This window comes from Bombina bombina, chromosome 3 (assembly GCF_027579735.1).
Source record: "Bombina bombina isolate aBomBom1 chromosome 3, aBomBom1.pri, whole genome shotgun sequence".
Classification (NCBI taxonomy): domain Eukaryota; kingdom Metazoa; phylum Chordata; class Amphibia; order Anura; family Bombinatoridae; genus Bombina; species Bombina bombina.
In genome coordinates this window covers 598839495-598858327 of record NC_069501.1, presented here as the reverse complement: position 1 = coordinate 598858327, position 18833 = coordinate 598839495, and the positions used below count along the sequence as shown (strand labels likewise).

The following is an 18833-nucleotide window of genomic DNA, read 5'->3' as shown; positions in this document are numbered from 1 at the left end:
ATGTTTCAATAAGAAAAAAGAAAAAGAAAAAATGAATAGTTAAAAATTGGGTCCCTGCTCACCTCTCACCTCTCTTGTGTCAATTAACCCATTGAATTGGGAGATACCCCTCCATAAGTAATGTATAAAAAGCACCAGCTTTACGTAAAGGATAAATAATCTGAAGCTGTATTGTGAGAGAAAATGACACAATTCATTTTAACCATTTCTCAATAAAAACTTTAAATTGTTTCTCATTATTTGACTCCACCTGATATTGTTCTACTATCATTTGTAAGTACATTTTTTGTACAAATTCGGCAATACTAGGAGGTTTATCTGCCTTCCAATGTGACAGTATTACATTTCTTGCCACCATTATGGCAGTATTAATGAAAGATTGATCCTTTTTTAAATCTTGAATTCTTGCGTGAAACAAAAAAATAATAATTTTTGGAGAAAGTATTAAGTTATGGTGAATAAATTTATTTATCCAATAATTAACTCTATTCCAAAACCTTCTAATTTTTGGGCAGAACCAGAATCAGTGCATCAAATCTGCATTCGATATATACAATGAAAACATCTACCTAAACATTTTTTGTCCCATTTAGCAAGAATTACTGGAGAAATATAGGAAAAATGTAATAATTTGCTATGGGACTCTTTCCACAACGTATTCTTGTGACCTCTAGTTGGATACTTTTTTGTATATCATGTATTTCTAACTCTCCTAGCAGCCTTTGCCACCTAAAAAGGGATGATTCTAAATATAAATGTCCCGCTCTTAACATGATCATTTTGTACCAATTTGTAATTGAATAACATCCACTCCTAAACAGGTGAATCCCATTTTCAACTATTCCTAGATCCCAACTGGTATTAGATTCTAACCTAATTTGATGAAGAAAATGTCTAATTTGTAGATACGCATAGAAGTGGTGTTTTGGAAGATCAAATTCCCTTCTAATTTGATCAAAAGTCTTAATAATTTGTGTATCTATGTCAAGTAATTGGGCGACATACTTAAATCCCCGTAAGTACCAACCTTGGAAAATTCCAGGATTAAGACCCGGGATAAACTCAGGATTCCCCAGAATAGGTAAATATCTAGAAAAAAACATATTTTATCTTAAGTTCCCCGAAAAATTTCTGCCAGGCTATCACCACATTATTAATAACACTCAAATTACGAATATTTGATGGCATTTTGCTTGGAGTTATGTGTAAAATGGCTTTTAATGTGAATGGTTTAGTCATTTCCTCCTCTATTTCCAAAAAAGAAAAATGATTAGTTTCCGTTATCCAATCTGCTGCAATCTTGACCATGGTAACCCAGTTATAGAATTTGATATTTGGTAACCCAAATCCTCCAAATTCCCTGTCTAATTCTAAAAACCAAATAGAGAGGTGTGCCTTCCTCTTCCCCCATAACAGCCCTATACATAGTTTCTTAAATTGTCTTAAATCTGTACTTTTAATAAATATTGGAAGATTTTGTAATAGGTACAAAAGACGCGGAAATAAGAAAGCTTTCAACAATACAATTTTTGCTGACAGGGGAATTGGAAGTGACTTCCATTAATCCATCATAATCTTAGCTTCTCCAAAAAATTTAGTATAGTTTAATGAGTACCAATTAGCAGGGTTATCAGATAAATAGATCCCCAGGTATTTAATTTGTTCTACTATTTGGAAGGGTACTTCTCTTAGACTATCTTTCTTTTTATTAATCCATAACTGTTCAGATTTATTTTGATTAACTTTATAGCCAGAGAACGTGCTAAATTAATTTATTATTTCTAGAACAAGGGGTACACTAAACTTAGTTTTGGACAAGAACAATAAAAGATTGTCCGCGTATAAAGAGAGGACCAATTTATTACCCACCATTGTAATACCTTCTAATTCTTGTCTAAGGCGTATAGCTAATGGCTCAATTGATAGGTTGAAGAGAAGCGGTGAAAGCGGGCACCCCTGTCTTGTACCTCTAGCCAACATTATCTTAGGAGACAGTCCCCCATGAATTAAAAGATATGAACACGGATTTGTATATAATAATTTTACAAAATTAAGAAAGCCACCTGTCAGACCAAACTGAGTTAAGGATGTAAATAAGTGATTCCAATCTATTGAGTCAAAAGCTTTCTCCGCGTCCAATGTCAATCCCGCCATATCTGATTTAAGAGGTTTCTGACCATTTTTAGCCCTATTACAGAAATAATCCAAAGTTAACAATACCTTTCGTATATTTTTAGTTACACTTCTACCTGTCACGAAACCTGTTTGATCTATATGTATTAATACATTCATACAATTCTTAAGTCTATCTGCAACTATAGAAGTTAATAACTTATAATCATTATTCAGTAATGAAATAGGGCGGTATGCACTGGGCTGCTCTGGGTCTTTATCTTTTTTATGAATAAGAGTAATGACTGAAGTAGTGAAATACATTGAATCCATCTGATTATTAGTGTAGTATTTATTAAATAACTTAGTTAAAGTATCTGAAATGTTCCTCTTCATTATTTTATAAAATTCTTCTGAGATCTGATCTGGCCCTGGTGCTTTATTCATTTTGGATTTCTCTATGGCTGCAAAAACTTCTACAGAAATTGGCTGATTTAGGTCTTGAAGTTGATCTGGGGATAGTTTAGGAAGAGAAATTTTACTCCAAAAAGATTTCTTAACAGTATCATTAATTTCCTGTGCCGAGTATATCTCTTGATAGTATTCATATAGTATTTTTTTAATGTCTTGTGAAGAGGTATATCTTATATCTTTTTTCAAATACTAGCTATACTTTTGCCATCTTTCCCTGTTTTAATTAATTTGGCCAGAAACTTGGCGGACCTACCATGGTAACTCGTAACAAACGCCTTTGTTTTAAGATCTTCCTTCTGCCCCTTCTGTATAAGAAACATATCTCTTTCTACTTTAGCTTTTTTTGTATTTTTCCCAGGTATTAACATTAGAGTTAACTATATAAGCCTTGTAAGCATTTCTCAGCTGATTGGTTAATTGAAGGTCCCTAGCAATAACTTTTTTTTTCAGTTTGACCAAATATGCTCTTATCTCACCACAAAGCACCACTTTGCTGCTTCCCAGAAAATCTCTATTTTATCCAAATATGTCCTATTATTAGTACAATATTCTGTCCAAGAATGTGTTAAAAAATTATTAAACTCATTATCCTGTATAAGATGTTTTTCCTTTAAATGGGTTTCTTGTAGGAAAACCACGCCAGGTTTATATTGTTTAAGCTGTTTTAAAATAATGCTCCTTTTAGTTGGGGAGGTAATCCCCCCAACATTCCATGAAAGAAAATTCAACATCTCTTTTTACTAGCTAATACACACTTCAAGCGAAGGTGAGCAGGGACAACAACAACAACAAAAAAAAATAGGAACAAGAACAGGATAAACCCCATCTCTAACAAAACACAATAGTGTAATACTTTGTTTACCTCAAATTGCTATTACCTTAACGTATAAAGTCCTTAATGTAATCTTTTGCTTCCTGGGGATAATTTAAAATATGATTTACACCATTTACATTTAATATATATCTTTCCTGGGTACATCAATATTTCCTGTATAGCTTTTTTAAATAATATTGAGCAATATGGGGCCATTTCTCTTCGTTTGAGAGAAGTTTCTAAAGAAAAATCCTGAAATAAAAGGATCTTGTCTTGGCCTCGCATAAGTGGGTTCGCCTTCCTATATTGAGTCATCAGTGTGACTTTGTCCTGGAAGCAAAGGTACTTTACTATTACTGGTCTGGGCCTGGGGGTACCATCAGGGCCAGGCCTAGCTATACCCAGCCTATGTGCTCTTTCTACCACAAATACTTTTTCTGGATTTTGAAGGCCGATTAATTGAGGCAATTCTACTGAAGCAAAATATACTAATTCGTGGTGTTGAATAGATTCAGGTAAACCTATAATCTTTAAATTGTTCCTGCGGGAACGATCCTCTAAGTCCTCTAGCTGACTTTGTAGTGTTTGAATTAAATCCCCCTGATTTTTAACTACTGACTCTTGTATCCCTGTCTGGTCTTCTAGATCCGAGACCCTTGACTCTACCTCAGAGAGCCTCAATGCAAATTGTCTTACCTCCCCCAGTAAGTTCTGAAATTTCAGTTTTAAGAATATTAAATTGGGGCATGATCAATTCTGCAATCTAATTGATTAAATTATGTTTATCTAGGCTCAAAGAAGCTGGTGACTGAATTTCTATGCTATTTTCCATATCGCTAACCTTAGCTTTCTTCTCCATTTGTTTTGCCGGCATAACTAGCGATTTGGCTTTACCTTGTGTAACAAACCTATCCATAAAAAAACCTAAACGTGAAAAGAGAAGAAAAAAAACTAAACTAAAAACAAAACCAAAACTGTGTTAATACTCACACAATATCTATGTAAATATGGAAAGGAAAAAGCCTTTCTAGGAATAATTAGTGATAATGTGATATATAACTTAGTTATTTATATCATAAATAGGTGTATAAGCTAATACGTGTAGTGATAAACTCTTTGTAATGCTTTTGATTACCAGGAAGTAAATTACTTTATAGGTTAGTGCAAACTAAGTGAATGCATGTGTGTTAACATGATGTATTGAAATATTTTTATATTTACATTTTATATTTTGTGGCTATTAAACAAAATGAATACCTCCTAAGTGTGGTGCAAATAAAGCGCCAAAACACCAACTAACAAATAATAGTCTTGAGGGAGGTAGACAAAAATATGTATATCTGAAGTTATAACAAATTTAAACAATATTTATAGCATATATAACCTATAACCTAGTGTATAACAGATATTTGTTCTCAAAAATGACCAGAAGGGGGCCAGGATACCCCCTGAAATGCAATTTACACTATTGTCTTAGTTATAAAGTTCACTTAAACAATCAGAGGTCCTCAGGGACCAGCATAGAACAGTTTCCAGACAGAATTATTAGCTTAAAGGGGTCCAACTGTCTGGTTCAGGATAGTCCCCTTTAATTTTTCCCTGGAGCAACAAAGTCACAAAAAACAAAAACAAAGATGTTTTATATTAGGATGCTTTACATTGTCCAGTTTAAACCACAGGAAAGCAATTAAACAGTCTCGCCAATATCATAGGCCAGATACTTGCCGTTCAGGTGCAGATTTATTAGTTTAATAGGGTCCAACTGTCTGGTTCAGAAAAGTCCCCTTTAGTTTTCTTCCATTCAGGTGCAGATTTAGTACTCCTTTCCAACTTAAGCACTCACTTCTGGTGCCCTTATTATGTGATATGACAAACTGTACCCTTTAATGTCTCTGTACTCCAACTTCGACAGGAATGATGACCAGAAGGGGGCCAGGATACCCCCTGAAATGCAATTTACACTATTGTCTTAGTTATAAAGTTCACTTAAACAATCAGAGGTCCTCAGGGGCCAGCATAGAACAGTTTCCAGACAGAATTATTAGCTTAAAGGGGTCCAACTGTCTGGTTCAGGGTAGTCCCCTTTAATTTTTCCCTGGAGCAACAAAGTCACAAAAAACAAAAACAAAGATGTTTTATATTAGGATGCTTTACATTGTCCAGTTTAAACCACAGGAAAGCAATTAAACAGTCTCGCCAATATCATAGGCCAGATACTTGCCGTTCAGGTGCAGATTTATTAGTTTAATAGGGTCCAACTGTCTGGTTCAGAAAAGTCCCCTTTAGTTTTCTTCCATTCAGGTGCAGATTTAGTACTCCTTTCCAACTTAAGCACTCACTTCTGGTGCCCTTATTATGTGATATGACAAACTGTACCCTTTAATGTCTCTGTACTCCAACTTCGACAGGAATGATGTGCGGTCTGCGGTTAAAATTACCGCCTTCTGTTCCAAACAACTCAGGGACTTCTCTAGGTCTTTAAGGCTTCACTGCCTTTACATACGGCAGTTTTAAGGTAACCAAGGTGGATCCAGTTAAGGCTTCCTCTCACCACTCCGTCTCTCTGACTAGCTGAAACGGGTCTCTCCATATGCAGCTCTGAGTAGCCTCACCGGGGTGTGGAGTGCCCTTCGCGGTTCCTTGCCGGTTCATAGACTACCTTGGTCTCCACTCATCCAGACCGCCCCTTCCACTGATTTAGCGGCTCTCAGACTTCTTTGTCAATGATTGCGGTAAATCCCTCTGGGCATACGAAATCCGTCTCACGGAGCACTTTTACCACCAGCCATTACAATTTTAGCTTTGGGTATACCCGCAGGAAGCAGGGAAAACCCCTCTTTTTAGTATGACCTGGACAGGGTTTAAGGCCTTAGCGACTAGGCCATATTCTCCCGCTGTGAGGCTTCCGACTCGCCTGTATTTGCCTCCCAACTTGGGTTCTCACTTCCCAATACAGGAGTCTCGGCGTGGAGGGCTGAGATGGCACAATTTCGTCCAAAACTATCGGACGTTATGCTCGCACTTCTCTGCGAGGCCCCTCCCCAAACGGAAGCCGTCAATGAGCACAATTGAATTTAACGCGTGTTGGATTAGTTGGTTTCCTCGGGAGGCAAGGTTGCCAACATATGTTCTAGAACTCCCTGCAAATTTCAGAGCACCACAGAGTTGCCCTCTGTTGATGAGGAAATTTTAATCTCCATTTTCAGTCAGACAATGTCACAGCAGTGGCCTTCATATTTAATCAGGGGGAACTGGCAGTTCCCTAGCCATGAAGGAAGTGTCTTAAATTCATTCCTTGGCAGAAGCTAATTGTTGTCTGATTTTTGCAGTTCATGTTCCAGGAGTGATCAGTTGGGAAGCTAATTTTCTAAGTCATCAATCTTTGCATCAAGACATCTCTATTTGGAGGTCTTCTATCAGATAATGGGTCTTTACGGTCTCCCAGAAGAAGATCTGATGGCCTCTCAGTTTACAGCAAACTTCTCAGGTTCTATGTGAGGTCCAGGGATTATCAGGTATAGTTTGTGGATGCTCCATAGTTGTTTGCATCTTTGTTTGCTAGTTTCAAGCAAGAAGAGTCATTTGTAATTCTGGTTGCTCCAGTTTCGCCTTGCAGAGTTTGGTTTGCAGACCTAGTTCAGAAGATATCCAGATGGCCACTATGGCCTCTTTCTCTGTGTCCAAACCTTTTGTCTTTAGGTTTGTTTTTTTCTGTCTGGATCTCAAGTTACTTAGCTTGATGGCATGGAGATTTTCTTAAGCAGATAGGTACTTTCTGATGCTGATTTTGAGACTTTGGTACAGGCCTATGAGCTTGTGGCTAGGAAAATTTATCATAAGGTCCAGAAGACCTTTATTTCTTGGTGTGCAGTTTGTGTTTTTTCTTGACAGTGGAGTAATGGAATGGCACCTCCCACAAAACTCTGCCTTAATCTCCACTCCAGCCTATGTCCAAAGATTACCCTAGACCAGGTGTGGCAAACCCATCGCCAAAGTCGAAAAGATGGTATCCATAACAAATTTGCTGGCACTCTGGACTAGCACCTTCTTTCTTGAAAGGTTTTATTTATTTTGGCTATCTCTTCTGCTAGAAGAGTCTCTGAGCTTTCTGCTCCTTCATGTGTTTCTCCTCATCTTATTTTTTATTTTAGATGAGGTAGTTTTGAGAACTAAATTGACTTTTTTTACTTGGGTTGTGTCCTTGGATTATATGTCAGGAAATTGTTGCCCTTTCTTTGTGTCCTAGTTCTGAGAATTCCTCTGATAGTTTTCTTCATAACTTGCTTGTTGTTAGAGCTTAGAAGTATTATGCAGATGCTTGTAAGGATTGCAGACAAACTTCTAGTTTGTTTGTTCTCTTTTCTAGTTTCAGGAAATGGCAGAAAGCTTCTGCCGTTTCTTTAGTCTCTTGGTTGAATCTTTTGATTCATAAAGTTTTCTTAGAGGTGGGACAGCCTCTACCGAAACGGGTTATTGTTCATTCTATCAGATCAGTTGCTTCTTCCTGGGCTTTTAAGAATGAGGTTTCTGTTGACCAAATTTGCTTAGCAGCTTCTTGGTCTTCTTTGCATAATCTTTCTATTACAGTTTTGATGTTATTTGCTTCTTCTGCGGCAGGGTATGATAGGAAAGTCCTTTAGGCAGGTGTCTCGGGTCTATTTTATTTTTTGCCTGTTGGTCATTTTATTTCTACCCTGTTTATTCTTTGGGGTTCTGTTTGGGTTATGGATTTAGTTTCTCAGTGAAAAAATATGTTCTTTTTATCCCACCCTTATTTCTCATTACTTGTGGACTCCACAACATGGATATTCCCAGGAGTAATAGATTGTGGACTCTCACAACCTGTATGAAAGAAAACACAATGTATACTTAGCTGATAAATTCATTTATTTCATGGTGGTGAGAGTCCACGAGACCCCAACCTGTTATTTTGGTGTTGGTTTATGGGGGTTTTGCGCGCATTTTTTCCCCCTGCTTCTATTTTTTTGCTCTTGATTCTTTCCTACCACTTTGGCTTGGCTATACGTCAGACTAGTTTCCAATAAGGTTGGAGGGGTTTTATATAGCTCTTGGGGATTGGGAATCTTTCCCTCTCCTAGTGGCAGGGAAGAGTAATTCACAGGAGCAATAGAGTGTGGACTCTCACCACCATGAAAGAAATTAATAAGCATAAATTATGTTTCTGCAAATATTGTCTTTTTTTCCAGAAATTTAAATGTATCCAATAAATGTGTAAACAACAATATATCACATAAATAACAAATAATAAATAACCTGATAATAAATTCTCTATTGAAAGATAAACTTCTCACTCTCCATTGTGAATAGGGTGTCGCTTTTCTTTAATTTTTTTCTATTAAAAAGGTTAATGGTTCTTTATAGTCCCTTTGAATTACAAATTGTACCGTTGGCACTTCAAATTAATTTTGGCAAACTAGCACCAATTTTAGCACACTGTCAAAAAAGTTCACTACCCCTGCCCTTGGCACTATGCTATGTATATTTCACAACTGAACTGCATTTCTCCCATTCTTTACCTGCTATTAAAGCAGTATTAATTTTGCTACCAGTGGCATAAACTGTAGAGTTATCTGCCCCCCATGGCATCTAGTAACCACCAGAGCAGGGATGTTTCTACCTTAGCTGCCAGTGACCCACACAGCGGAGAGATTCTATGCTTTGGCTCATTGGCTGCTGTATTTGTAACATAGTGAAGATCTTTATAAATGTAGTTGCTGTTCAGTTAAAATAAAAAATAAAAAACTTTATGCAAATATTTTACTGGACGACAACCACTTGAAAACTGTACTGTCCTGCTGAATACTGGACACCTTGCAACCATAGAGACCAGTATCCTACCACCACAGTAAATTAAAGGCCTTTCTACTGCAATGGACACACTATTGCACCTCTGTTTATCACACAGAGAATGACGTTTTACAGCAGAGAGGAAAAGGACCAAAAAAAAAATGTGATGCATTTTTGAGTACTCTAAATGATTCATTCACAAATGGTTTTATTTTGGAGTCAAAACTAACGTCTGATTTTGTTTCAAAATCTACATTCTACTGGGACCTAGCCCTTCCAAACAGACATTATGTCATACATGATTACATCAGTCTTCTGCTAAGCCTTTCCAAATAAGCATTAAAACACTCAGACTTTGTACATTAATGGCCAAAATGCACTAACTGAGCAACAGACTGTAAGAAATCTAGGACTAATGTTTTCTCTTTATCTGGTGCTGAACAGCAGGTTTAACAACAGAATTCTACCCATGTGACTGCAACCTGTAACATTCTCCAAATGCTTAACATAAAAACATGGACAGTTATTTATGCATATACATATGTTGTGTATAAAAGACCTAGCTCTCTAAAAAAAGTTTAAATACTTTCAAAATATTCATTATTCAAATTTGCCATCTTCCTGGAAGAAAAATAAAATATACAATTTAGTTAACATGGATATTATTATATTTAATGTCATGAATATTATTATATCGCATTATACCAGCCCTTGGTAATCTGGTCCATCCTAGAATTCCAAGTAGTTGTGTGTTGGATGAAGGGATGACCTGCTCAAATATCCTTCCAGCTACTAATTAAATCCCAGATCACTAGCACCCAAAAGAAAAAGACAAGCTAAGGTTGCCACAGTAATGGCTGGGCATGAACAGGTTAACGATTTCACTTGCTAGGATTGGTTCACCCCTCCCTCCCTACCGCCTCCTTTTTTTCTGGGCTGTCTGCAAAGTCCCGTTAGACACAGTAGAAGAAGCTGAGAGAATCCTTTATTTTAGAGGGCGCTGGGCTGTGAGAGCATCAGATACTGAGGCAGCAAAAGTGAAAGAGGTGGCAGTAGCTGACTGAAACTAGAGAGGGAACCGAAAGGAAAATAAAACGGTTGGCATCTTTTTAAGTCTTAAAGAAGAACAATATAAGAAGATAACTAAAGAAGAAACATAGTGAAGTAACAAAGAGAGCAAGCTAGGGGGATACAAAAGACGACCAAACAAGGAGAAGGAGCGAGAGGAACGGAAAGGTGGGGAACAGCCCGACTGGAGAAAAGTTGTTTGATAGCAAACAGTAGCATTGTCACTGGGTGTGAGGGGCTGTGTCACGGGAAGCAGCAGCATGTCTCTGTCTGTGCCACATAATGGAGTGCAAGAGGACAAAGACAACATCATTGAACTCTTTGTTAAGGTAGGGGATGACGGGACCTTCTGTTCTCTGCAATGCATCCATGCTCACTAATTCACAGTGTTCATCATATCATAGTGTGCAGCTCTGGGTGGGTCTCTGGTGCAGTAGTACCCATATACGTATACAAACTAGTTGCCATCTGTAATTCTGATGTAACATAAACATATTATTACAAATCACTATGAATTTGATTATTTAAAGGCTCAAGGATACAGGGTTACAATAAGTAATTGCATTCTGCAACGATTACCTTAATTATACATACATGTTCATTACACAAAGTTAAATTTAGATGTTTGTGATACTGTCACATAGCTGAGTAATGGAGATAAATGAGCTATTATCCTGTATGAACTATATAATTGTCTGACTATCTATCTATCATCTATCTATCTCTATCTATCTATATCTACCTATCTATCTATCTATCTATCTATCTATCTATCTAAAGCACCATTCTCTTTCTTATGATACCAAAGAGTCACGTTTGTGATTTGCAGCACATGTGAAGAATAAGCAACTTTATGAGCTATTTTTTTGGGGCATTTTATTGATTAAATTGACTTATAGAGTAACTATATATAAATATGGATTATATTGCCATAGTGTTTTTAAGGTTATTATATATACTGCAATATAAAATGATATTTAACACATTGTGTATTTTACAATAATCACCCATTACTGTTGGAAAAAAATATCAAAAGTTCTTTCCAGTCTCTCTGTATTCTCTGGCCTCATTATCTTCTCCATTCTCCTATTTCTATGCTGTTTCATGAAGCTGGTTCCCTTAAAGATGGAGGGAAGTGAGCTTCAATAAACTATAAAAAAAACATAGAAACTGGTGAGGCTGGTGGCGCTGGAGAGGTCATAGTGAAGTTTGCCCAGAATGCTTGTGGAGATAGGAGGTTGTGTGTTACAAACATACAGATTCTGACACATTGCTTTATGAGGTTTCAAGCCATAATTCTTAGATTCAATCTTACTTTAAGGGACAGTGTACTGTGATTTTATTCTCTCCTTTAACGTGCTCCCAATTATGTTCTCTCTTGGAGTGTATTGCATTGTTTACACATAGCTCATTTACCTTTATTTTGTCATTTGAAATAGCTGATTTTTGCCTGTTGTATCCCACCTATACTAAATATCTCAATAATAATGTTTAGAAAATAATCACACTCCCAGCGGTACTAAAATGTTAATTTTCCATTGTTCTCTCTAAGTATTGGTCTCAATGTGTATATTGAGATAAGATAAGAAGGATTTTTGTGTAAATAAAGAGAGATAAATTGTTAATGATATGTGTCCTCCCTCAGCCCATTTAATTGGATTTTGGTTTCATTACAAAGCTATACCTAAAGGACCAATTTCCCATATATTTTATACCCTGCAGCTGGTATAACAACTCATTGTAAAAACTAATTTTACAGTACACTGTTGCTTTAAAGCAGTCTAAGAATAGACTAAGGAGCAGCAAGGGCGTGCTGTGTGTACTTCTGACTATGACACCAAGGGCCTTGCAACAAAGTCATGGAACAATCATTTTGCAAGATATTGGATGCACTGGGTGTCATTATGTTTGCATAGGGAGATTTATCATTCTCTGCTGGTAGATGGACATTTTCCAAGGCATTTACTCAACTCAAATGCAATGTAACATTTTAACTTTTAACAAGGGCTGAATTGAAATGAAAAATTATCTTTATGCACTGCCCTATTTTGTGTATTTCATAGCTTCTAGCATTTACTAAAAGCACAGACAATTTAGAAGCAGATGCATGGCTATGACCTGCTATTGCTTTGTTATTTATTCAGACCACACACTGGGAAGTTGCCCTGGGAAATATATCTGTGTCCTATTTTTTCTCAGCGCACCATAATATTCCCAGTTTCTGCAAACTCTCAGATGTGCCATCAGTGTCACATGTTATAAAAAAAACTGTGATTATATTTCAGCTGTTCTAACATTAAGGTTGACAAATGTAAATATACCTTAAGTGCCAATTAGAATTAGTAGGAGTCTGAATAAAAATGTTAGTGGCCACAGCTTCTTGAAATTGGCTGGCCCTGTCTGCTCTAGCACATATCACTTTTAACCTCCCCCCCAGGATAGAAGTATATACATATGATGTTAATATTCCTCATTTATAGAGGCCGATTTAACAAATGGTGGGCAGACATGATTCACTACCCCCGATATTGCTAAATGTTGACAGCATTCGCTGTCAGTATTTAACATTGCACAAGCATTTCTGTTGAAATGCTTGTGCAATGCCACCCCCTGGACAGTCGTGGCCAATTGGCCTCTAGCAGGGGCTGTCAATCATCTCAATAGTACCCTCTTAGGTGGCGGAGAAGTTAAGGAGCAGCAGTCTTACAACCTCTGCTTCTTAACTTTTGTTTCCAGTGAGCCGGAAACTTTGGGGTAGATTGCAGCATCCGCTCCTTAATAATTCTATCTACCCCTTAGTCTCAATTACTAGAGTGGGTGTAATTGTGCCTCAGTGCTTGATCTTCTACTTTCCAAAACTAGGTCCTTCTTAATCCACTATTTTGTGGTGAATACAGTGGTGTGTTTAATTTTGTGCTGCCCTAGGCACTGGAAAATCCACCCCTCCAAATGCCTCCATATTCAACAATTTTAATTTATATTTGCCCAATGGATCTTTGATTTGTCATACAATTAATCATTTAGGGAGCAATGGAATGGAAAGCTTTGGGTCATAGAACTACTCTAATTTGTTTCCACCCCCACCAAGTCTGTTTGGTCTATGCCAAAATATGCCTCTAGGTATGTAGTTTTGATATCTTATCTGGATCTAATATAGATGTGGGTGACTCCTCGTTTGTAGGAAATCACCCTGGCCTAGCACCTTCTAGTAGCTCTACCATTGGTTGAAAATCAGAGATTAGTGTGTTTATGGGCAAGGATATTTCACATACCCACACTTGTATGCACATATGGTGATGATATACATCCCTGAAAAGCAATACATTACTTGGGTGGTTCAGAGTGGGCTTTCTAATTAAAGAGACAGTGAAGTCAATATTAAACTCTCATGCCGTTTTAATAACTTTCCTTTTGACTGATACCAAATTTGCTTCTTTCTCTCAGTATACTTTGTTGAATAGTACACCTAGGTAGTCTCAGGAGCATCAATGCACAACATGGAGCTAGCTGAAGACATCATGTGAGCCAATGACAAGAGGCACATATGTGCCATTTAATAATAGAAGTCAATTTGCAAATCACTTACAATTGCATGCTCTGACTCATAAAAGTTGAATTTTGACTTTACTGTTCCTTTAAACAGTGTTTGTCCATTTAAGTTTAAGTAAGAAGTTGGCGGAAAACAGGATTTTGAACAACACAATCAGATTATTTGTAAATAAATAAAGATCTGCAGATATTTATTAGTGTAGATCAGACTATTGCATCCTAAACCATCCACAATGGGGGCTTTTAGTGCTTTATATGCCATTTTTATATTACGCGTAAGCATTGATATTGACCATTGAGGTATTTTGCAGCAGTTATCACCACATGCTGCTTATGTGTACCGTGATGATAAAGCTTTTAAACTCCAATTTTTTTGTTTTTATCCATACCCTCTAAGTGTGAGGGCCATATTTTGTTATAAGATACACATTGTCAATTGGAGACATGCAGCTCTTTGGACTAGTTTTGGCACTCCCCAGAAAAAGCTGTGCCGAGAATGTGTGCCATAGCTTTTGTGACCCCAGGAAAAATCAGAGCTAAGATGTGTTCTTTAGGGGTTTCTTTTGGTTGGTAAACAAGATGATAAATACTCAAAATAGCCTTCTGAAGCGGAGAACAGCTGCCAGATTGTACCTTGCAGCATTACCTAAATCTGGTCCTGTATCACCGGACATTTTTAGGTAATATATTATTATTTGTGTGTTTAAAAGCCATAAATATATATGCAGCCCTTAAAAGGACACTACATTCAAAACTAATTGTTCATGATTTAGATACAGAAAGCAGTCACATGATAAAGGAGGCAGCTAAACTGAAGAAAATGTTAACATTTGTCAGACAAAAATCTACAGCTTTGTCTGTTTATTATGTACTAGTTGATTATACAATTCTACAACATTTAATAAATTGATCTGCGCCCACGTGAGTAAAGTTGACCATTAATATTCTAAATGAAAAAAAGAAGAAACAAAACTTGCAGAAAATATTGTTTTTATTAAAAAAAAAGTTTAAAAATAACTATAACCATATTTTCAAATAAGTACTTTATTTACACAAACTATATAAATGACTTACATCATAATATATTTACCTTATCCTCTAATCCTGTTTATTAATATTTTTATCTACTGATGGTAAACTCTCCCCTTTGTAGCGAAATTTTAGATGGAGTTTAATTAATCAGTTGTAATGAAGATGCACTTTAAATCACTTTTTAATGTAGCGCTGAAATTCAAATACCCCACACTCCAGCTACCCACTAGTAAAAGAAATGTATCTTTTGTGAGCTAACGGTTTGAACTCTTCTGCAATTGGTGCTCTAGCAACAACAAAAAATAAAATGTGTGTGTGCCGTATGGCTAGAGCGCCGATTGGAGAACTTAAGCTGTTAGCTCGCTAAACAAAATAGTTTTGAAGTGGGTAGCCAGAGCACAGGGTATTTGAATTTCAGCGCTACATTAAAAAGTACATTAAAGCGCATCTTCATTACAACTGATGAATTAAACTCCATCTAAAATATTGGTAACATTCTGGGTCTGTTTATACAAAGGGGAAAGATTACCATCACTTTCTTCAATCACTATAATCCTTTGGCTTCCTGTAAACGTCTGGCTTATCAGTCATATTATTTATATAATTTGCAGGCTTTTAAACACCTGTTGTCAGTTGCCAAGATTATCAACAAATAATCATTATACGGCGTACATCTTGATGAAGTAAGATCCAATTTTCTTCCTAACATACCTCTATGAATCAGATTATGTCCATTATGCACAGCTCAGCCAGGTACTATCCACCATGCACCTCTTTGTCAAGAAGTGTCCAACATGCACATCTCCATCAGGTAGTGTCGGGCATGCACCTTTCTGTAAGATAGTATCCAGCATGCACCTATCTGTCAGATAGTACCCAGCATGCACTTCTCTGTCAAATAGTATCCAGCATGTACCTGTCTGTCAGATAGTATGCAGCATGCACTTCTCTGTCAGATAGTATCCAACATGTACCTGTCTGTCAGATAGTACCCAGCATGCACTTCTCTGTCAGATAGTATCCAGCATGTACCTGTCTGTCAGATAGTATGCAGCATGCACTTCTCTGTCAGATAGTATCCAACATGTACCTGTCTGTCAGATAGTACCCAGCATGCACTTCTCTGTCAGATAGTATCCAGCATGTACCTGTCTGTCAGATAGTACCCAGCATGCACTTCTCTGTCAGATAGTATCCAGCATGTACCTGTCTGTCAGATAGTATGCAGCATGCACTTCTCTGTCAGATAGTATCCAGCATGCACCTGTCTGTCAGATAGTACCCAGCATGCACTTCTCTGTCAGATAGTATCCAGCATGTACCTGTCTGTCAGATAGTATCCAGAATGCGAAACAAGGTGATACCTCCGCACTCAAACAGAGATCCCAAATGTCCAGTACGAAAAGACGAATTGCAGGCAGACTTAAAAGTAAATTGATTCAATCACAGTAAAAACACTTCCCATAGACCAAAGCAAAGATAATCATGACGGAGGAACGGACCTTCTCTGCATACGTGTTTCGTGCGAACCTACCGCACTTGATCACTGGGTAAAGAGAAGTGTTGTATACCAAATGTATATACTATGATTCTGTTGCGCCACGCCGCTCTAGCTATTGCTAGGGATGCCGCGCCTTCTGTTCTGCTCGTTGCCTAGGGGGGAGTCGGCTCCTCTCTGTGTGCGGCGGTGACGTCATTGCCGCACGCTTCCTCCGTTCTGAAGCCAGTCAGGATCTCCTGTGGCGCGAACCCTGCGCCTATGTAAGTTACTCACTTGCTACCTATCACTGCCCAAGTATAGATGTTACTTAGTGTTCTCCTGGGTTTTGTTATTGCTGTTTGCTGGACTGTTATTGTTGCTGAACTCTGCTTATCTGACCACTCTGCCTGTTAACCCCTAAACTGCTGGATTGATTTACTGCTGCTGAACTCTGCTTGTCTGACCACTCTGCATGTTAACCCCTAAACTGCTGGATTGATTTACTGCTGCTGAACTCTGCTTGTCTGACCACTCTGCCTGTTTACCCCTAAACTGCTGGATTGATATTCTATTGTTGAACCCTGCCCATCTGACTACTCTGCTTGATTAACCCCTATTGCTCTGGATTGCCTCTCTGTTGCCAAGCCCTGCCTGCCTGACCATCCTAGTGGTTTACCTTTGAACTGCCTTTCTCTGATTCCCTGCCTGTTGCCGCCGAAGACTATCCTGCCTGTGGTGAGTGCCACTTACCTCATCTTGCAAACTTTCTCTGCTCTGGGATATTCCCTATCATTCCGCCTCGACGCCGGGATAAATATACTGTATGTGTGTATATATATATATATATTGCCAAGAAAAAGAAATAGAAAGTAGATTATAGCCAGCACAGACTTATTTCCAGCTAATCGCTCCACATACTGTATATATACACACGTGTTGCTCGTGGAGGCTGCCATGTTTACAAGCATCTCAGCTTGCTCTGAAAAGTCCCAGCTTTACAAGCACGCTGGAAACACTGGGACTTACATCATCAGAGTACTGAGGGAACGCCCAGCGCCTCACAGGCAAGTGTTCACAGAACGCTCCAAGTGAGTCCCAGTTCGCTTGGAGTGCTTGCCAAATGCGGCTTCTGTCAGAAAGTATCCAGCATGCACTTCTCTGTCAGATATTATTCAGTATGCAGTTCTCTGTCAGATAGTATCCAGCATGCATTTCTCTGTCAGATAGTATCCAACATGCACTTCTCTGTCAGAAAGTACCCAGCATGCACTTCTCTGTCAGATAGTATCCAGCATACACCTGTCTGTCAGATAGTATCCAGCATACACCTGTCTGTCACATATAATCAAGCATGCACTTCTCTGGCCGCGTTCGGGCAGCGCTCAGGAGCTAGTGGAGGCGCTTCACTCCCAGCGATGACGTGGCGCTAGGTGACGTCACAAGCAAGGGAGCTTCGAAAAAACGTTTGCATGCGCAAAGGGATCTGCTGCACAATAATGGACTGCGCATGCGAACGTTTTTACGAAGCTCCCTTGTAGCTTCCTGCCGACAATGATTTCCCCAGTCTCTTCGCAAACATCGGAACTCTGACCAACCTCCATCAGATAGTATCCAGGATGCACTTTGTCAGAAAGTATCCAACGTGCACCTGTCTGTCAGATAGTATCCAACGTGCACTTCTCTGTCTAATAGTATCCAGCATGCACTTCTCTGTCTAATAGTATTCAGCATGCACTTCTCTGTCAGATAATATCCAGCATGCATTTCTGTCAGATAATATCCAGCATGCACTTCTCACTTAGATAGTATCCAGCATGCACTTCTCTGTCAGATAGTATCTAGCATGCACTTCTCTGTCAGATATTATCCAACATTCATCTGTCTGTCAGATAGTATCCAGCATTCACTTCTCTGTCAAATAGCATCCAGCATTCACTTCTCTGTCAGATAGTATCCAGCATGCACTTCTCTCTTAGATAGTATCCAACATTCACTTCTCTGTCAGATAGTATCCAACATTCACTTCTCTGTCAGATAGTATCCAACATTCACTTCTCTGTCAGATAGTATCCAACATTCACTTCTCTGTCAGATAGTATCCAACATTCACTTCTCTGTCAGATAGTATCCAGCATGCACTTCTCTGTCAGATAGTATCCAGCATGCACTTCTCTGTCAGATAGTATCCAGCATGCACTTCTCTGTCAGATAGTATCCAACATGCACTTCTCTGTCAGATAGTATTCAGCATTCACTTCTCTGTCAGATAGTATCCAACATGCACTTCTCTGTCAGATAGTATCCAGCATGCACTTTTCTGTCAGATAGTATCCAACATGCACTTCTCTGTCAGATAGTATTCAGCATTCACTTCTCTGGCTGCGTTCGGGTAGTGCTTAGACCCAACGCCGGCACATATGCAGTGGTGATAACATGACGCTGTGAATACGTCACCAGTTAGGAAGCTTTGACAAAACGCTACCATCGCAACGTCCC

At 38.2% G+C, this 18833-nt stretch overlaps 1 protein-coding gene across 1 annotated transcript in view; it reads left to right on the top strand.

Moving 5' to 3' along the window:
* The first annotated feature begins 10154 nt into the window (after positions 1 to 10154).
* The window catches only part of CLIC4 (chloride intracellular channel 4), a 134323-nt gene continuing 125644 nt past the window's right edge, over positions 10155 to 18833 (top strand). Inside the window, exon 1 of the mRNA XM_053707196.1 lies at positions 10155 to 10605. Coding sequence (XP_053563171.1) covers positions 10537 to 10605 — 69 coding nt within the window. The 5' untranslated portion in view covers positions 10155 to 10536. The remainder of the gene's footprint in view (positions 10606 to 18833) is intronic.